The sequence below is a fragment of the Armigeres subalbatus genome, chromosome 2, assembly GCF_024139115.2.
Source record: "Armigeres subalbatus isolate Guangzhou_Male chromosome 2, GZ_Asu_2, whole genome shotgun sequence".
NCBI lineage: Eukaryota > Metazoa > Arthropoda > Insecta > Diptera > Culicidae > Armigeres > Armigeres subalbatus.
Window position 1 is genome coordinate 413,012,283 of NC_085140.1, and position 20,104 is coordinate 413,032,386.

At 41.6% G+C, this 20,104-nt stretch overlaps 1 protein-coding gene across 1 annotated transcript in view; it reads right to left on the reverse strand.

Annotated features, from left to right (window-relative positions):
- Positions 1-4,137: 4,137 nt before the first annotated feature.
- The window catches only part of LOC134217667 (uncharacterized), a 68,907-nt gene continuing 52,940 nt past the window's right edge, over positions 4,138-20,104 (reverse strand). Inside the window, exons 2-7 of the mRNA XM_062696476.1 lie at positions 15,324-15,651; positions 14,731-14,894; positions 13,445-14,508; positions 13,334-13,391; positions 4,623-4,799; positions 4,138-4,438 (exon numbers count right to left, since the gene is read on the reverse strand). Coding sequence (XP_062552460.1) covers positions 4,364-4,438; positions 4,623-4,799; positions 13,334-13,391; positions 13,445-14,508; positions 14,731-14,894; positions 15,324-15,651 — 1,866 coding nt within the window. The 3' untranslated portion in view covers positions 4,138-4,363. The remainder of the gene's footprint in view (positions 4,439-4,622; positions 4,800-13,333; positions 13,392-13,444; positions 14,509-14,730; positions 14,895-15,323; positions 15,652-20,104) is intronic.

The following is a 20,104-nucleotide window of genomic DNA, read 5'->3' on the forward strand; positions in this document are numbered from 1 at the left end:
TCTTTACTGACAAGGAGGTAGTGATTAGAGTCAATGTTTGGACCTCAGATTGTCCGCACCAGAACACGATCTATCTGGTTGCAAGTTTCACCATTTGGGTGTCGCCAGGTGTGCTTTCGGATGTGTTTTCGTGCAGATGTTTCTGATGAGAGCAGCAGCGAAATTTACTAGCCGTAGGCCGTTATGTCATTAGTAGCGGAGTGAAGGCTCTCCCTACCGATTATGGGACGGAAAAAGTTCTCTCTACCGACCTGAGCATTAGCGTTACAATTTTTACGTCATGTTTTGGGTACTCTCCATAAGCTTTATAAAGATACTCATAAAACGTGTCCTTCGCGTCGTCGGATTTATCGTTTGTCGCTGTGTAAACGTTGATTAAGTTCTAAGTGAAGAATTTGCCCCGTATCCTTAACACACAGATTCGTTCGCTAATGGGTTTCCACCTCATCACTCGTTTCATCTGCATCACTACGAAATCAACTTCAAGCTCTGCTTTTCGCCGCCGCTGTGATAGATGTTATATTTGAATGCAGTGTTGGTCGTGGGGTCCATGGTTCTGAATTCACGTTCTCCGAATCTAGGCCATCGGACTTCTTGAATAGCGGCCACGTTCACTTCAACCTTCTGCAGTTCACGAGCCAGAAGGCTCACTCGTCCAGGTTTATTTAGGGTCCTGACATTCCAGGTACCGAGTTTCCAATCATAGTTCTTTTTCGTTACCGGGTCGCTTCCCATAAATAACGTTCTCCCTTTCTTCTATCTACATTTTTCGTGGTATTTGAGAGGCTTTAGTAAGCTTCCTCACCGGGGTCACCTACATCGCGCTGGTGGTGCTGCCACCTAGGGTGTAGCTGACGTGATACAGCTTTTCGTTAATCAGCCATTGGGTACCAGGCTACACTGCTAAGTACATACACAACCCTTAGCTGGCGGTCTTTTACCATCAGTCGACCCGTGGAAGCATGAGATAGGAACTTGTGGGGACCAGAGCTATGTTGGGCGCTCCTTTCTTGTTAGCAACAGACCATTTTGAAACCAGATCGATCTATAAATCTCCCAAATCCATCAAAAGATAAAGGCTTTATTAACGTTCAAAATCTAACATGATCTCGTGACGGTCCCCAATTTTGGATTCTGATTTGACACCCAATATCTTTAGGTAAGACGATGTCCAACGTCAAAATATGAGTTTAATCGGTGAACTTTTAAAAACGTGATATGGGAAGATCCAATAATTACGTAACGCAAAAATTGGGCATTTTCGACCCCCTCTTCCCCCTATGTCACACTTTTTGTTTGAAACATCTGGATTTTTTTATGAATCGTCACACGTCGCTGAACCGTCTGAGCTCGTCTAATGGCAAGAGTAGATATTAAAGTTGTAGGGTTCAGGTGTAGGAGTCATTTTCTGGTATCGTTGATAAGAATTAGTTTAAAGCATAGGGTAACAGAAAATAAAAGCAGAATAATTTTCATCCGTTTATGCCATAGAACTTTATGGCATATGTTCTGCAGCAAAAACTGGCTGTAAGCCCTATATTAACAAGAATTGAATTCCATAGTTTATCCGAAATGTACACCGTGGTTTGACGGAAATAAAAAGCATGAGCCGGTGTAGCAGCAGCGAGCGTTCAATATTGAAAGAGATGAAGTTACATCGAATTATATGATGTAATGCTTCACTTGAAAAATGATATCGTTTGCTTTCAGGAACAAATGTTGATTCGACCTCCTCCCACCAGGCACATGTTCGGTATTGAACGATAGCGATTTCATCGAGTACAACCGTCAGCTCAATCAAACTGCTGATGCTTCAAATTATGTCGCAATCGTTGTTTGCTAAAGCATAATGCAATATCCTACCGGGTGGCCAACATGGTCGACGTCCTCCTCACTGCCTGCGAGCAAACCGCCACATCACATCCACTCTGCCATCTTCGGGGGGTTGATTTATGATGATGTTGGCGAAACAAGTCAACAGTTTAAACACAAAACATCCACAATAAAATTGCCGCACAATTGCACAATTGCAAACCGCGGTCTGACTGGTGCGCTACGATCCTTCTGGCGCCGTACAAGAATGATGATTGCAGAAAGAAGGTCCTACACAGAAGGGAACATGAAAAAGCAGAAAACAATTAACGGAGGATTATACGACTGCTGGCGCGTTATTACTGTTGGCTGGCACAAGGGGCATAAAACGCAAGGCCCCATTTTTTGACGATTGTTGCAAAATATTTTAATAAACTTTTTACAATGAACGCAGATAGACCGAATGGTAATGGGATGGCATTGATTGCAAGGGTCGACGACGATTGAGACATTAGTTGCACTTGGATGTTGGGCATTATGTAGTGAACATTAGGCACTGCCGCCTGTGTTACCGTATGAAACTGCGATATTAAAATTCAATTTTAAACAACAAAAAAAAAACAAATTGATTCATATTATAACGCAATGGCAAATCGAAAAAATACAGTTTCATGCAATCGTGACCTTCAATTCATAACTGTGAGAATGCTAATAAAAACACTAAGTTTTTAAATCAGGCCATGCTCCACAAGGAAGTAGGGCCATCTAAGAAGAAAAAAGAAGAAGTTCTACATTTATAAATCAATCTGGGTACATTGAATTTTATTTATTTGTTATTCACGAGCATGGAGATATCATATGCATAAATCCGAAATATACTTACCGCAGAACCCCGCAATCCAAAATTGATGTTCAGCTGCTCAGCAGTCGAAATTCCTTTGTCAACATCGCGTACCATTCCACTCGACTCCACCGAAGCACTTCTCCCAATTCATCCGGAAAGAGTCAAATGATGTACGGTAATGTGATCGGAATCGTGCCGTTCGTTCGCCGATGGAAAACTCCAGCTTACTCCTATCCACCTATCACGATGGATCCGATAATGTCGGTGATTATTTCATTAATATTCACCGTAAATCACCACAGCACACACACACGCTGCTGCTGTGGGCCAGGGTGTGCGCCTATTTGTTGGGTGTATGTGACTAACTGTTACAAGGCTACAAACTGTAACGAAGTGCTTGTCTAGGAACATCATCTGGCGCCGCCAGAGTCAGTTCAAGCACTTACTTGAGCCCCAGAATAAGAAATACGAGAATTTATTGGTGAAATTGTGTGTGTATGTCAACTATCAAATAATATACCTGTTTTAAAAATTAACGTATCTTTTTAAATATAATGGCCGTTTCAAATATTTAATTAACATTCTGTCCTCCTGGTCTCCAAAAGGTCAAGGGGGGAAAAAAAATTAAAATGAAAAAAATAAAACATAAACTCCTCGGATTTGTTAGACAATGTTATGAAAATCCTCAGAATCATCCAAATTTTATTTTGAAATATTATTTTTCGGTAAAAAAATCCGAGGGGCGGGGGAACAAAATTGTTTTTAAATATTTGTATCGGCCATATAATTTGAATATTTTAAATTCTTGTAAATATCGATTTTATGATTTACCTGATTTTCAAAATTCGGAACCAAATACCAGGAACATAGTTCGGCATTGGTACATCCTAAATGAGAAAAGAAAAACAGATAACTTTTTTTTTACTTTGTTAAATTTTTATTTTAATAAATTTTAAATTCTAATCTACATTTCCCATGAATTGAAAACACATTTTTGGTTATGATATAAGAACCTCAAAATCCACAACCCACCGCAGTTCCGGCCCGAGACCTTGCTGGGATCAACACACCACGAAATTCTTGTAAACGATTTGTATATTTTCAATGCCGATACTGCCGATGTCCGTGATCCACTAACGATATTGGAGAAGTGAGTAAAAATTGCGGTGGATATTCTGTTCACGTGTAGCTGGCCCTTTACTCACCCCCGACGTGAGGATGGAAATATTTTTCGATAATGTAAACAGGTTGTTCCGCACTCCGGTACTTTGCTAGGTGCTTAGGAGTGTAGCTTCTGCGGAAGTCGGAGTTATATTGGTGGCGGTCGATACGGTTGGTTTGGAAAGTGGCGTTGGCTTGATAGCTTACGGGATGGGGTCCAAAATTTAAGCGTTCGAGATAGAGAGGTTTCAATTTCGTTGAATGGAATTTTAAATGAGATTGAAAGCTTTCCCGGGATTATGTTATGAATGTGAATGCTGAGTAGACTGTAATTTGAGAAGTGGTGAGACGGATTAAATTTTTCTGGTATCGGTCTATTATAGGAAACATTTCTTTTACATTTACATACTTCAATTGACACTCATAATAAATAATACAATAAATATATCAACGCAAAATGTTATCCTTCAAATTCAGTCTCTAACATAACATCCCAGCAACAGAGCTATTTTTTTAAACATGAAATAAAATTAACAGATGACGAGTTTACGTCCTTTTTCTAATTAACTCTTCAATAGCTTCCAGTACACCGGCTAGTGCTTCATTATCAGAAGAAGTTTCCTGTAAATGTACCAAAATATAAACCAAATTAATGAACAGTGCCCTCTTCAATCTAAATAGTTTTTCTGTCAAGTCAATGGTTAATACAAGACTAACCCACCCCAAAACTACATTTTCTTGCAACATATCTCCCACACTAGGGACGGAAGTAACCAAAACCAGCCAGTTAGGAACAGCTACTAACCTCCTTTTTTGCCACTGCATCTGAATCGCCATCGCTTGTACCTTCCAGTGGTCCGTCATTAATCTTTTGCTTGCGGCCTGGTTGTTCCAGCTTGGACAACAACTTGGTTCGATCCGGCAGACGTGGTGCCACGTGCTTCCGAAGGCTGTCATCCTTGTCCACTAATTGATAGATGGCCTACATTCCGGTCAATGATGGGTGTGATTTGGGAAGAAAAAAATAATGGAAGAATGTAAATAAAATCAGAGTGACAGAAAGGACGGACCCAAATGTTGGATAGATGCCACTAACTAAACTCTCTCTCTAGTCTCTCGGGAGGTTATTGTTGATAGGAAACGAGTGAGGTAATTCAATTGGAAAGGTTGTTAGTCAGTTTGATTAGGATTCAAATTAATGTAAAAGGACAATAGAGTATTTCTGTGCGGCTTCCAAATTCCCAAATTTAACGTCTCGATATTTCCAAATTTTTCATTACTGATTACGGAACTGCACCATAGATATAACTATTACATATCATTATTCTTTATTCATTATTTAGTTGCAATGGGAAAATTAAGCGCAATTATTTAATTTTCACTTAAATTCAACGATTTGCGAATTAAATTTTCGTGACTAATAAAGGAGAATTGCCAAAACAAGTTGAAATTTTTTTTTTTCTGGGTTTACTAGATCATCAAAACTGTCCTTGAGTTCAGAACTTACGATCTACAGCCACGACACTAAATTTTTTCGCCACTAGAAGCTTGGATATGTATTCAACCATGTTCATAGCATACTCCAGAAACCATGAGACATGGTAAGATGATTTTGGGATATTCCTGGTCATCAAAACCGTCCTTGAGTTCAGAACTTGCGATCTACAGCCACCACTCCAGCTTTTTCTTCGCTTCAAGCTTGGATATGTATTCAACTATATTCATAATATATTTTTGTAGATCAGGAAACATGATTTTGGGATATCCTGGGTCATCCAAACTGTCCTTGAAGTCAGAAATTACGATCTACAACCACCACTCTAACTTTTTTTTGTCGCTCCAAGCTTGGGTATGTATTCAACCATATCCTTAACATATTCATGAAGACCAGGAGACATGGTAAGATGATTGATGATTAATAATTTTAGAGCTTCTTAGGGGAAATGCTACAAGGTTAAAAGACTATTATTCTTCCATTTACTTCCACTATTTACTTTTTATGTATCAACAAACAGATACGTATTTTGTTTCCTACTTGGAAACTTCTTCAATGTTTCGATAACAGTTTCGATTTCAGCAAGTCGATAACAAAACACTGAAGAAATTTCCAAGTAGAAAACGAAATACGTATCTGTTTGTTGATACATAAAAAGGGAATAGTGGAAGTAAATGGTAAGATGATTTTGGGATATCCTGGGTCATCCAAACTGTCGTTGAGTTCTGAACTTGCGATCTACAGCTACGACACTAGCTTTTCTCGTCACTAGAAACTTGGATATGTAATCGAGCATGTCCATAACATATTCCAGGAGACCAGGAGACATGGTAAGCTGGTTTTAGGACATCCTGGGTTATCCAAACCGTCCTTGAGTTTAGAAATTGCGATCTACAGCCACCACTCTAGCTTTTTCGTCGCTTCAATTTGTTCAAAAACAGTTTATTGTTGTTATCTCGAAATTGTGTAAAATAGATATATGCAGTTTCACAAATAAATGATTTATTAAGAAACTTTTAGTGACGAAAGAGCTAAATTCGCATCAGTAGATTTTCTCGAAATCAAGAATAGCTTGGAAGCCTCATATAAGAAGGTGTAATGGATATAATTGAATTCATATTGAAGCTTTGAGTACCGAAAAGAGCTTCTAAAAAGCAGTAGACCTCAAGTCACTAATTCAATGACAGTTTGGATTGCCCAAAATATCTCATAACTAACTTACGATATACATAAACGGGAACCTTCTTACGAACGACCGTGAGGCGATCCAAAGGTGGCTGCAGCACTACGAAGAACACCTGAATGGCGATGTGGCAGACGAAGATGGCGGTATGGTGATGAACCTGGGAGAACGCGCGCAGGACATAATTCTACCGGCTCCGGATCTCCAGGAAATCCAGTAGGAGATTGGCCGGCTGAAGAACAACAAAGTCCCTGGGCTTGACCAACTACCAGGAGAGCTATTTAAACACGGTGGTGAGGCACTGGCTAGAGTGCTGCACTGGGTCATTACCAAGACTTGGGAGGAGGAAGTTTTGCCGCAGGAGTGGATGGAAGGTGTCGCATGTCGTGTATCCCATCTACAAAAAGGGCGATAAGCTGGATTGTAGCAACTACCGCGCAATCACATTGCTGAATGCCGTTTACAAGGTACTCTCCCAAATTTTATGCCGTCGACTAGCACCAATTGCAAGGGAGTTCGTGGGGCAGTACCAGGCGGGTTTTATGGGCGAACGCTCCACCACAGACCAGGTGTTCGCCATTCGCCAAGTACTGCAGAAGTGTCGCGAATACAACGTGCCCACACATCATCTATTCATCGACTTCAAAGCCACAATCGATCGAGACAGCTAATGCACGAACACGAATTTCCGGATAAACTGACACGGTTGATCAAAGCGACGATGGATCGGGTGATGTGCGTAGTTCGAGTTTCAGGGGCATTCTCGAGTCCCTTCGAAACGCACAGAGGGTTACGGCAAGGTGATGGTCTTTCGTGTCTGCTATTCAACATCGCTTTGGAAGGGGTAATACGAAGAGCAGGGATTAACACGAGTGGTACAATTTTCAATAAGTCCGTCCAGCTATTTGGCTTCGCCGACGACATAGATATTAGAACATGCAACTTTGAGAAGATGGAGGAAGCCCACATCAGACTGAAGAAGGCAGCCAAGCGGATCGGACTAGTCATTAACACGTCGAAGACAAAGTACATGATAGGAAGAAGTTCAAGAGAAGACAATGTGAGCCACCCACCGCGAGTTGGCATCGGTGGTGACGAAATCGAGGTGGTAGAAGAATTTGTGTACTTGGGCTCACTGGTAACTGCCGAAAATGATACCAGCAGATAAATTCGGAGACGCATAGTGGCTGGAAATCGTACATACTTTGGACTCCGCAAGACGCGCTCCGATCGAATAGAGTTCGCTGCCGTACCAAACTGCCAAACAGCGTTTTGTAGCGCTCATTAGATCGGTAGCCCTCTACGGACACGAGACCTGGACAATGCTCGAGGAGGACCAACGCGCACTTGGAGTATTCGAAAGGAAAGTGCTGCATACCATCTATGGTGGGGTGCAGATGGTGGACGGTACGTGGAGGAGGCGAATGAACCACGAGTTGCATCAGCTGCTGGGAGAACCATCCATCGTTCACACCGCGAAAATCGGACGACTGCGGTGGGCCGGGCACGTAGCCAGAATGTCGGACAGTAACCCGGTGAAAATGGTTCTCGACAACGATCCGACGGGCACAAGAAGACGAGGTGCGCAGCGGGCAAGGTGGATCGATCAGGTGGAAGATGACTTGCGGACCCTCCGTAGACTGCGTGGTTGGCGACGTGTAGCCATGGACCGAGCCGAATGGAGATGACTCTTATATACCGCACAGGCCACTTCGGCCATAGTCTGAATAAATAATAATAATAAACTTACGATATATGTTGACCACCCAAAAGAGGTAAAGGATATAATTTAACACATGTCCTACTAAAACACTATCCTACTTAACACTATCCTACTAAAAAAAAAATTTACGGATACGTTTGAATAAAAATCTTATTTTGAAACAAAACAATCTACTGCCAATAAACTTCACCGTGTTCATGACGTTCTAGGGCCTTAATCACCCATGCCTGATATTTTCTCCTGAAAGGGGAGTTAATTTCAAGTAATTTAGCTGAAGTGCACTTTTATCCATCGTGCGATTTTATGCATCCATTCTTCTATTGGGGTTATACAGGGTGTTCAATAAGTTCGAAAACACTTTCAAAAAATGTTTAAAAATTAAGATTAAATTATTTCTTTTTCCGGTTGCATTTCATTGGAAGTATTGTTTATAAGGAACGTTTGTAACATTTCTTTTGGAATGACCACTATTTTGTACTTCTTCACGAGCTTCAAACGTTTCTAAAACCCATCTCAAGCGGCACGCACGGTCTGCATGGGCATTTCGTTCGAGATTTTCTTCAAAAATTCTACGGGTAGTTGTTCCAAGATGAACAGGTTTTTTCGGCCGAAAATTATTCGGCGGGAAGCAATTTGTCCGAATAACACGTTAAGTCGAAGGTCATCTAGTCGAATTTAATTTCGACAAATTGAACGTTAGGCCAAAACGGTTATGAGGTCGAAAACGGTTTGGCAAAAAATGTCACTTGGCCTGTAAGCAACGAACGGTTACAATACGGTAAAGGTAGTTTTGCAGAGAGGAACATATGGTCAAAAATGTCAACCGGTTGGCATAATGGCCCTTTCCTCAAACAACTATTTCGGCAAAAGGACCAGTTCAGCCGAACTGGTTGTCGTTACAAACATTGCTCTTTCGCATGTATTTGGGATGACTAATGTTTAAGAGTTCGCGATTGAACGTGTTTCGTATCGGACGCGGATCCGGGTGTTAATTTTGTTTTGTGTGGTAGAATATATAGTGAGGGAACGTGTTTGGGATATAAATGTTTGGATCTGCTTTGTGCAGGTGTGTAGATTATTTAGAAAGTAAAGCCTTCAGGTTGCAATTACTCGCGTTTTATATTGGATGCAGAAGGATCGCTCGATCATCGTAATGTTTGGTTTTTCTTCATGTGGTCGATTAATGACTGCGTGTTATTATTAATGTTTAAAAAGATCTGACGGTCACATCACTTATCAGTGAAAATCCAGACCCAACGATACCTGCCCATTAACAAATGATCCTTCCTGACGCAGAGGCAAACACGGTCTCTAAATAGAATCTAAATAGCTGAACGGCATTTTCGTCCGTATGTCGATTTCGGCCAAATGACATTTTTAGCCGAATGACCAATTCTGCCAAACGACCATTTCGGCCAAACATCATTTTCGACCAAATAAACAGTTGTCAATTTCGGCAAAATAACATTCTCGGCCAGATGGGTTTCGGCCCACAAAATTTCGGTTAAAGATTATTTTTTGTCAAAATGACCTATTCAAAACTTGACGACTTTCTCGGTCAAATGATTTTTTAGGCCAAACGACATTTCGGTCAAACGGCCCTTTCTTCGTTTAAAAATTTGATTGCAAGATAAATTCTTCGGAATTTTCACAGGAAATGCTCTAGAATTTACACAAGAAGTTGATCAAAATCTGCATGGTAAGTTTTCCGGAATGTGCACTTAAAATCTCCAGAATTTCTACTAATAAATGATCAAACTGAACAGAGGTTTTAGCGCGGGATGAAAAGTTTGAATGAATTAAAATTAGTTTCCAAATAAGAATATCGAACTATATCCAGTATTTTATATTTTGTTGTACTGCCATTGTTATAAAATATTTTAATAAAAGTAAGCTCACTTACATATTTCAAACCAGTGCACAATGGGAAAAAAATTCCATAACGCGAATAAATTAAATATATTCGGTGTCCGCGGATTGCGCTAAAATTTTGACACAAATCGTAGAACTTTCTGGAGAAACTGCACTGCGGGTGGTTAAGTTCACTGCACGAAGCTGCAATACCTCGTTTTACCCTTTATTTTATATGCTTTCCGGGAGACCTTGGCATTTTGGGTGATAGTTATAAAATAATAGAACATGGGGTAAAATGAGCAATATTTTAGCTTCTTTAGTCGTGCGGGGGACAAACATAACTCCACTCGCCTCCCTGGAAAATTCTATATCAGGCTAGTCATGTAAGGTTATTTGTTAGCAATTTGAGGAATATGTGAACATGGGGTAAAATCAGCAAGATCTCAATTCCTAACATCGTGCAGTAGACAGAGTTCACATAACACAATTTTCAGCTAAATTCTTCAAAATGATGTTTTATTTTTTCGCATTTTATCATAACTCTTTTCCTGTTAATTAGTAAACAAACGAAAATTGGCGCCATTCGAACTTTCCATTATCTGATAATAATGTCAACTTAGTGCTAAATACAGATGATAAATATTTGAAATTACCATACGAAATGTTCGACAAACTTTTTCATCGGAGAGTTTGCATCTTGATTTTCAAATTTTTCAGCTTCATCGTAAATAAAAGAAGAAAGTAAATAGGGGAACTGCTCTTTGAATTCATACCATGTACCCAAATTAATACCATTCGAAACCAAAGAATTGGTGCGCAAATTGTTTTATTTCTCATTTTTGTGATTTTTTTCAGCAGTGAGCACGTCGGATAACAACAAAACACGACACAAATTGAGCCTAAATTGCCTGTTTTGCAAATGTTATTGATATAGGAGCATGTTATTAATAATGGAACAGATACCCTACCTATAGGTAAATCTGAAAAAAAAAATGGGCTGTCTAATCTTGAGTGATGTGCGTATTAAAGTATTAAATACCAACATTTGAAAAGGGTGTAACAGTCAAAGTTTATTCCTTCTGATTCTTCGTCTACATATATAGCTATATATGTTGACAAAGAATAAGAGAGGAATAAATTATGGCTGTTACCCCTTTTTCATATGTTGGTCTAGATTTAAGCTCAGTTTTAACCAGTTGCGTCGCAGCATGCGTGAAATAATAAAACTGACAGTTGTGCGTTACTTTCGTATCCAGTGGTGTGCCCTTGAAAACGCGAGTACTTTTAAATTTGAATTCCGTGAGGAGTGGTCTTACTACCTTTTTTAAATTTACAATTCGATTTTTTTTATTCGCATGTAATGCTTGAAGGATCCTAAACTTTGTCGAACAGATTATCGTTCTAAATACAAACTGTGAGGCGTAAAAAAGAAATTAAAAAATATCACGGAATGTAATGACATTAATGTCATTTGACACTAATTCGGCTCTCACGCCGCCAATTTCAGATTTAAAGCAATGACCTACTAGAAAAAGTTTTAGAACCCTTCAAGGGCTATATGTTCATATGTTCATATGCATGGATCGAATTCAATCAATTCTGGATACAACAGATTATACAAAGAGAGTGGGAGGCTTCAAGATGAATACACCACTAGGTGTTCCAATCTGCCAAATTCACGATTCAGCCATCTTGGATTTTAGTATGGGAGAGCCAGCCGGTTTGTTTTTGTTTTGCACTGAAAATGATTTTTTTTACCCCCGCCGTCTTCTCTTCTACAAACTTGACAGGTTGGAGCACCTACTACTATATTCATCTTGGGAGGGTCATTGGTAACAGAAGGTAAATGTAGGGGACAGTGTTGTCCTACACCCAGTGCTAAAAAATCTGCTCTTCGATTTTACTCCATCTAAACGATTTTATAGTCTTAACTAAGTAAGTGAAACTAATAGAAGGATATTTGAATTTTCTAAATGTCATGTCAAACTGTCAAAAAAATGCACACCAAAGCAACAGGAGCGCGCGCGCTGGAAATACACTGGAGTGTATTTTCAGCGCGCGCTCCTCTTGCTAGATGGAGTAAAATCAAAGAGCAGAATTTTTTGCACTGAGTGTAGGACAACACTGGTAGGGGAAATGGGTATTCGTTAGAAAACAAATGATTCACTAAAACTTCTAAGTGCTGTTTGAATAAACATCGTTTTTACAAAGCCGAGCAGTCAACCTGTGAGCTAACTGCCAAGCAGTGAAATTTTCAAAAACTTTTAAAATAGATATTAAACATCAAATTTAGTGTTTAAACATCAAATGAATGTGGAAAAATATGTTGTAGCTCAGTAAAAGGTGTTCTATCGAATGTATTAAAAAAATGAACATATTTTTCAAAATTAAAAAACCCAATTTACGCGTTTTTTCTGCACGGAACAATCGTCGGGTCTGCTAGTATGTGCATAAAAATGCATTTGAAATTACAAAATATTTGTACAAGGGAAGTACTGCCGTTCTACGCATGCTTGTACCAAATTCAAAAAACGGCAAATGAGAAAATGGCATTTGAAATTGAACCCTAATTTTCATTGCTGATGTATAACCTGAACGAAATATAAGATTATTACATCACAGAACCATTCAGAAGACTTCATTTCATTGAAATCATTCTTTTTTTCATCCACAAAAATAATTTGCGACAACGATCATGAAAATAGTTTGGCGGGACAGTTATGCCGAGAAATAGAGCACTTGTTTGGTGGTTTCTACGCATAGCAGCCCCGTTCAGTGCATGATTTCGTGAATGACTACTGCGATTAACATATGTCTCCACGTGCTTTATCCATGGAAGTGAACCATCCACGTGGTTGAAGTGATTATGTCGCTTAGAATGAGTATTGTACAAATTTCCCCCATTAAACCAGTGGAACAGGCTAAGATTGGAAGATCTAAACAGAAAATGCTATTTGAATGTGTGTTGCTCCATAAAATAACAGAATTCGCCATAATGATGAATTTAATCACCGCGAGACAATTATGCGTAGAAATTAAGCAATGGTACAAATAGACTTGATGTTGTTTTCAATGATTTTCCGAACCAAGTTCGAAATCTGTTAGAGTTTTCTAAGAGTATGCGTCAAAATAGACTGCTCTATGGCGAAAAGTCAAAATCCACGAAAACTAACATGGGACAACTATGCGTAGAAGGGCAGAGTAGCACTAGATTGTTCTTATGATGTAAATGAGTTCACATCAATACGTTTTGATACTCACTTTAACCAAATCAACAGGAAACTTCGACTCTTGAGCCAATGAAGCGGTCAGTCTTGTACTGCAAAATTAAGAAATCAGTGTATTTACAATTACAATTAATTCACTTCATACCTCATGTCATGTTCGAGCTCTTCGCGCTTCACAACAATTTTTTTATGAAACTCAACTGGTTCATTTGAAGCGGATGAGCTATGATTTCCTACTGTTTTGATTCCAATTTTCAAATCAATGTACACTTCTCTGTGATTTTCTAGTGAATTGTTTTGTTCTGTGTCTTCTTTATCTGATTCTTTAGTGGTCGTTCCTTCTACATCTTGAAGAGGCTGCTCTGTGTGTTCCTCTTCTTCTCCTGCTTCTTCTGCGTCCAACGTAGTGTCTTCGTTGGCAACCTCTTCAGGTTCGCTTAAATCGGGCTCTTCAGTGCTTTCGACTGGAATGCTCTCCGAAGAGGCACATTTTGCAGCACAATCACAAGGTGTCGAAGTCTTAATCTGATCCGAATCATCGTACTGTTGTCGATAAACTGTTTGTTGTTCATGGGATGTTTCCTGTCTGTTTGAAATGCTTTCACTAGGCGGCATACCGTTTCCAACCGGTTTAGCACTTTTTCGCCTTCTGTGGAAGCCGATGACCTTATCATCCTTCCGGTTGTCAACATATCCATCCGTTTCCTGCGCGCTTTCACGCCTATGATTAGCCTTGTTCCAGTGGTAAGTAGCCGTGTCACCCACATCCGTTGCGAATCGATTCGTCGGGTTTTCCTCAATACTGTTACCCAACTCGGAAATATCAGCATGTGAATCGTCGGACTGAAGATAGTAATCATCTCCTGCCGGTTCACCTCCATGTTTGTCCCGGTAATCATCACCTTCATTATGGTAAGGACCTTTTCTCCGGACGAGCTCCCCATCATAACCCGCTTTCCTCCCTTCGAAGGTCCTGTAATCAGAATCGGTATCATCTCTATCAACACCGACCGAGTCGCCCTCAATAGAAAGTAATTTTCTTTTAAGCCACCCCGAAGTTGACTTCTCTTCAGTCACCCTATCATTGCCTCCCATACTTTCACTGGCGAAGCTTTGCTCGCGAACAGCCACTGTGTCATTGATTTCCGACGATGTCGACGCACGGTGGGGCGTTTCCTCAATCTCGCTGTTTGAATCTGTTGCACCGTCCTGGAATGGTAATTTTTTTTGATATTGTTTTTATTTTGTTCATGGATTTATACATGGAATCAACAATTGGTGGATCGCTAAGATATTATATATAGATTAACTAACAGCATTTAGAATATGACTATGAAATCATATAAAAGAGCAAATGAACTGCAAAGTCAGCATTTCATAAGAGCGCAAATTTCGGAAATCCTATTTCTTCCCGTTTCAATGAGCAAATACCTTTCTGTGCATCGATGGCAGCGACGGGCCGTCCTGATTTGCAATTTTAAACTCGTAATCATCCTTCTTATCGTTTTTGCTGTTGTTTTGATGATCCTCGTAACCATTATCAGAAACGCGCCGTGCTCGTTCTCCGCTCCAGCCGGGCACTATCCGTTTGATCCCTGTAAAGGTAAATAGACACAGCGACCCATGCTGCTGAAAATCGAAAACCATTGAAATAGAAATCAGCCTACAACGAGTCTGATTAATATTTTCCGATTCACCCGCCCTCGCCATAGGACATCAGAGGACGAATAATTTGTTGGCCATGTTAAAGAGGGACAGTTATTGTTCATTGATACCATATTGTTGTTCAAGCATTCAATGGGGGCTTCAACCGACTTTTGTTTGGATAGGTTATGTGTTGGACACGCATTATGTGTGCTGTTCTGATTGTTATCATTAATTGTATCCATCACCACACTTTAGTATTTAAGAACATTAGGTATGCTCTTGTTGAGGTATATTCTGATTCTTGTATTTACGATATTGTGTTGTAAGTATTTCATTATTACGAAACAAATATTTAAAACAATGCAACGTTTACTCACCTAATAGCTCCTGCTGTGCTATACTTTCAGCTGATCTTGCTATATCGATAGTTTCATCTGCAGCTTTTTTGCAGATGTCAGTTTTAGCTTGGTGTTCAAAAGTGTTATTGAACACTTTTTCCAATCCAGGAAATATTCCATAGTGTTCATGTTCTTCGCCTTTCATAATATTTTCTTGTTCTGTTTCACCGCTATTTTTCAAATTTCTATGTAATCCTTTCGCCAGTTCTGGTACATCTGTTTGTCCAACCTGCTTGAAGATATTTCCATTTTTCATCATACTGTGGTAATGTTTATCACTTAGGACGTCAGCTGTACTCTGTTCCACCTGCAACCAGCAAACGATATTTAGGAACTCATCAAAAATTAAAACTATCTAATGTGAAACGTATTTTAAGCTATTTACAGTATACATGAGAAGTGAAACATTATAAGAGAAGAGTTTTCTTCACGCTGCCGATAACCCCATCCCAGCAGAGTAAACAACCAAAGGAAATATGTATGCCCGTAAAAAATGAAACAAGGAAACACAGTTCGAGAAGCTAATGAGTCCTTCCTTCGCCATCTTCTGGCTGCAGTTGCGCTCCGTAGTGGAAAAATGACAACCTACATTAAAGAGGTAACACCGACTGGCTGAAGTGTAAGAGCGTTTGCTTGCGGAAGAACGAAAAATTGTTGGGGCCCCAGCCTTTCTGCCAACTCAAGCGACGATGACGACCGACCAAGAACCGAAAGCTTTTAAGTGAGAATGACACTTATATTAAATTTAAAATATAATATCTTCATCCACACTCGCCAAGTTTTTGCTGCAGCAGACGGAAAACGCATCTACTTCTGGCGCTGCTCAAGTGCAAGCCACCACCCTACCAACGTTGTCGGTTGTCGGCCATGGACGAAAGTCTGAAACGCAGCAGATTCCAGCAGTCAGCGGTGGTATGTAGCTGCCAAGCCGCCGGCCATGATTCCGCTCCACCAACACAACGCTTACCGGACTAGACCACCGGAAGTAGAGGTGTTCCCAGGAAACGTGGGTAGAGAAAGAACTTTAAAGTTACCTAATAGCATTATCTACTTAGGAAACTCTAACAGTGAATGTAAACAACACGGAATCGCAGCATTTGTGGCAAATTGGTGATTTCTAGTAGGTGGAAAAATGAAGTCGAGCTTTGTTTTTTTTTAAATATAGTGTTAAATTTTAACATTTCAAATGTTTCATAAGTTTTAATAATGAAATGGAAGCAATATAAATAAAAACATACGTATTTTTAAAGTAATCATCAAACTTAATCTACTATTATTTCAAGTCGAAATACATCAAACCACACTAGCTTGTAATTGTAATCCACTTTGATTGATCTATCTATCTATCTATCTATCTATCTATCTATCTATCTATCTATCTATCTATCTATCTATCTATCTATCTATCTATCTATCTATCTATCTATCTATCTATCTATCTATCTATCTATCTATCTATCTATCTATCTATCTATCTATCTATCTATCTATCTATCTATCTATCTATCTATCTATCTATCTATCTATCTATCTATCTATCTATCTATCTATCTATCTATCTTTTTTTTTTTTTTTTTTACAAGGGTTAAAGGCCATCAAAAATCTGCGCGACAGACACCTCGAGCATCCACACTATGCTCGAAGGCGAACAGGAATGGGCTCCTCCCGACCTGCTAAAAATGTGCCTCCCGGATAAACCGGGTCCCTTATCCTCCTTGCCTCGATCCCCCCGGGACCACTGGATGCTGCGACTACTTCGGGGGGGGCTGTGCTCATGCACTTCTTCTAAAATTCCGGCCCCTAGCTTAGGCTAGTTCGCCGACTGGCTTGCTGAGATCCACTGCTACATTGTCTCGATCCCTCGGCGGTCGTGCCGCAAACTTCCTCACTCGAATCCTCCTGACTTCCCCGGCGTCGAGGATGGTTCACCAGGTCCGGTGAAGGAAATTTCCGCACTGATGGTGCCCCGACTACCGGCGGCTATCGCAGGGACGCTTTCGCGCATTGCGCCGACTTCGTCTTCGGGTTGCAGAGGTGGTCCGACAGTTCCGGTGGTGGATAACGTCCGCACTGGCGGTGCCCTACATACCCGAAGCACTTCCTTCTTCTTTCTTCTTTCTTCAGCAGGTTGACTGATCGAGTGCCGAAGTCGGTCCGACGATTCCGGTTGGCAGAAAACTTCCGGTTCACCGGCGCCCCGACGACCCGAGGCCAACACTGCTCACTATGCTGGATTTTCCTCCGAGCCGACGCTTGTTTGCTGGTCCCTTCTCCATCTACGCTGCAGCTCTGACAATATTTGCCTCACGACTCTGCTTACCACATTCCACGTATCTTCATCGTGACACATTCGCTCTGCGATGTTGTCCACGCTTAGGGCAGGCATTCCTCTACGTGCTTCCGCAAACCTCGGACAATCGAATAACACGTGCTCTGGAGTCTCCTCTACGTTGATACACGCCGGGCAGAATGGCGATGACGCATGGCCACATCGGTGCAGATATTGGCGGAAACAACCGTGTCCGGATAGGAACTGAGTGAGGTGAAAGTTCACCTCTCCATGCTCCCTGTTTACCCACGTCGACACATTGGGGATGAGCCGGTGGGTCCACCTTCCATTGTCTGCATTGTCCCACTCCTGCTGCCACTTCACCATTGAGTCCAGTCTCATCGTCTCCCTCACATTTCTGGTACCTCTCCGTTGGTAGCACTCGATATCCTCTGCTAAGGTTATGCAGATTGGAATCATCCGTGCGATAACGCAAACTGCCTCTGACGAAATTGTTCGGTACGCACTCGCCACTCGAATGGCCATTAGACGAAACACGCTATTCAACTTCCTGCGATTACGTTTCGTCTTGAGCGCAGCTCCCCAGGCTGGAACGCCGTACCTAAGTATTGAGGATGATACGGTCGCCAGAAGACGCCTACAGCTGCCTCTCGGTCCGCCAACGTTCGGCATGATCCTAGCAAGCGCACTGACCATCTTTGCCGCCTTCTCGCAGGAATAGTCGACATGGGTGTTGAAATTCAAACGGTCGTCGATCATCACTCCTAGATGTCTCAAAGCCCGCACGGACGGTATGTCGTGCTCTCCGACGATAATCTGCATTCGCTGTATGATTCGGCAGTTGCTGACCAGCATCACTTCCGTTTTGTGGTGAGCAAGCTGCAGCTTGACCCCATTCATCCAGTTTTCAACTGCGTCGGTCGTCTCCGCCACCAGCATATCTACCTCTTCCAGCGACTCTCCGGTTATCGTTAGAACGACATCATCCGCGAATGTGAAGATCTTCACGCCTTTGGGCAACTTCAGCTTTAGCACTCCGTTGTACATAACGTTCTACAGCATTGGGCCAAGTATGGAGCCTTGCGGAACACCCGCCGTAACTCTAATCAACTTCTGCCCCGAATTCGTATCGTAGACCAGAATCCGGTTTTCGAAGTAGCTCTTAAGGATTCTACACAAATAGCCAGGAACCCGCATTCCATGCATCGCTTCGGCGATGGCCTCCCAGCTGGCACTGTTGAACGCGTTTTTGACGTCAATTGTTACTACGGCGCAGAACCGATTGCCGCACCTCTTTTTCTTGGATGCTTTCTCTGCAACTTCAACGACCGCCTTAATTGCATCCACCGTCGATCTGCCTTTTCGGAATCCAAACTGCTTCTCCGACAAGCCGATCTCACCCTCCGTGAACTGCGTCAGCCTGTTAAGGATAATCCTTTCCAGAAGCTTCCCCAGTGTATCCAGCAGGCATATGGGCCTATACGAAGCTGGACTGCCCAACGGTTTTCCTGGTTTCGGCAGTAACACCAGTTTCTGAATCTTCCACTTATTCGGAAAGTAACCATCTGCTAGGCATTTCTGCAGCACCATCCTGAACAAATCTGGAAACGCCAGTATCGCAGTTTTTAAAGCCACGTTTGGAATTCCATCCGGACCCGGAGCTTTCTTCTTCTTCAGACCTTTAGCCACTGATGACAGCTCGTCGTTGGAGACTTGCATACCTGCAATGGTGACACGGTCTTCATCTTCGTACGGTGCAGGCGGCCACATCGTAGAATCATGTTGCGGGAAAAGACCGTCCACGATGATCTTCAGCTTGTCCGGACACATCTCCGCTGGCGTCGCTGGACCCTTGATTTTCGTTATTGCCACCCGATAAGCATTGCCCCAAGGATCAGCGTCAGCTTCTTGGCACAACTGCTTGAAGCAGTTGGACTTGCTGACTTTGATCTCCCGTTTGAAAGCCGCTCTAGCTTCCCGGAAAACTATCTTACGTTCTTCTCTTACCGTTTCAGACCTTGCCCTCTGAAAACGTCTCCTGGCCCTGAGACAGGCAGCACGAAGATTGGCAAGAGATTCGTTCCACCAGTAATTTGGGCGTCGGCTGTCTAATGGCTCCAGTTTTCTTGGCATCGACGCATCGCAAGCCCTCGCTAACGTTTCCGTCAGTTCATCTGCTTCCAGATTTATTGCGCCGCTGTCAACTCGAAGTGCTTCGATGAAAAGCTCCTTGTCAAAGTCCTTCGTTTTCCATCTTCGCCCGGTAGTCCTTATCCCTCTCCGCGTCGTCGGTAGCCGTGTTCCAACACTATACCGGATAGCTTGGTGATCACTATGAGTGTAGTCCTCACAAACTCTCCAGTTCATGTTTCTCACCAGCGACGGGCTGCAAAACGTCACGTCAATGATGGACTCCCTGCTGTCTCTGCGAAATGTACTAACGGTACCTTCGTTGCACAGTCTGACTTCC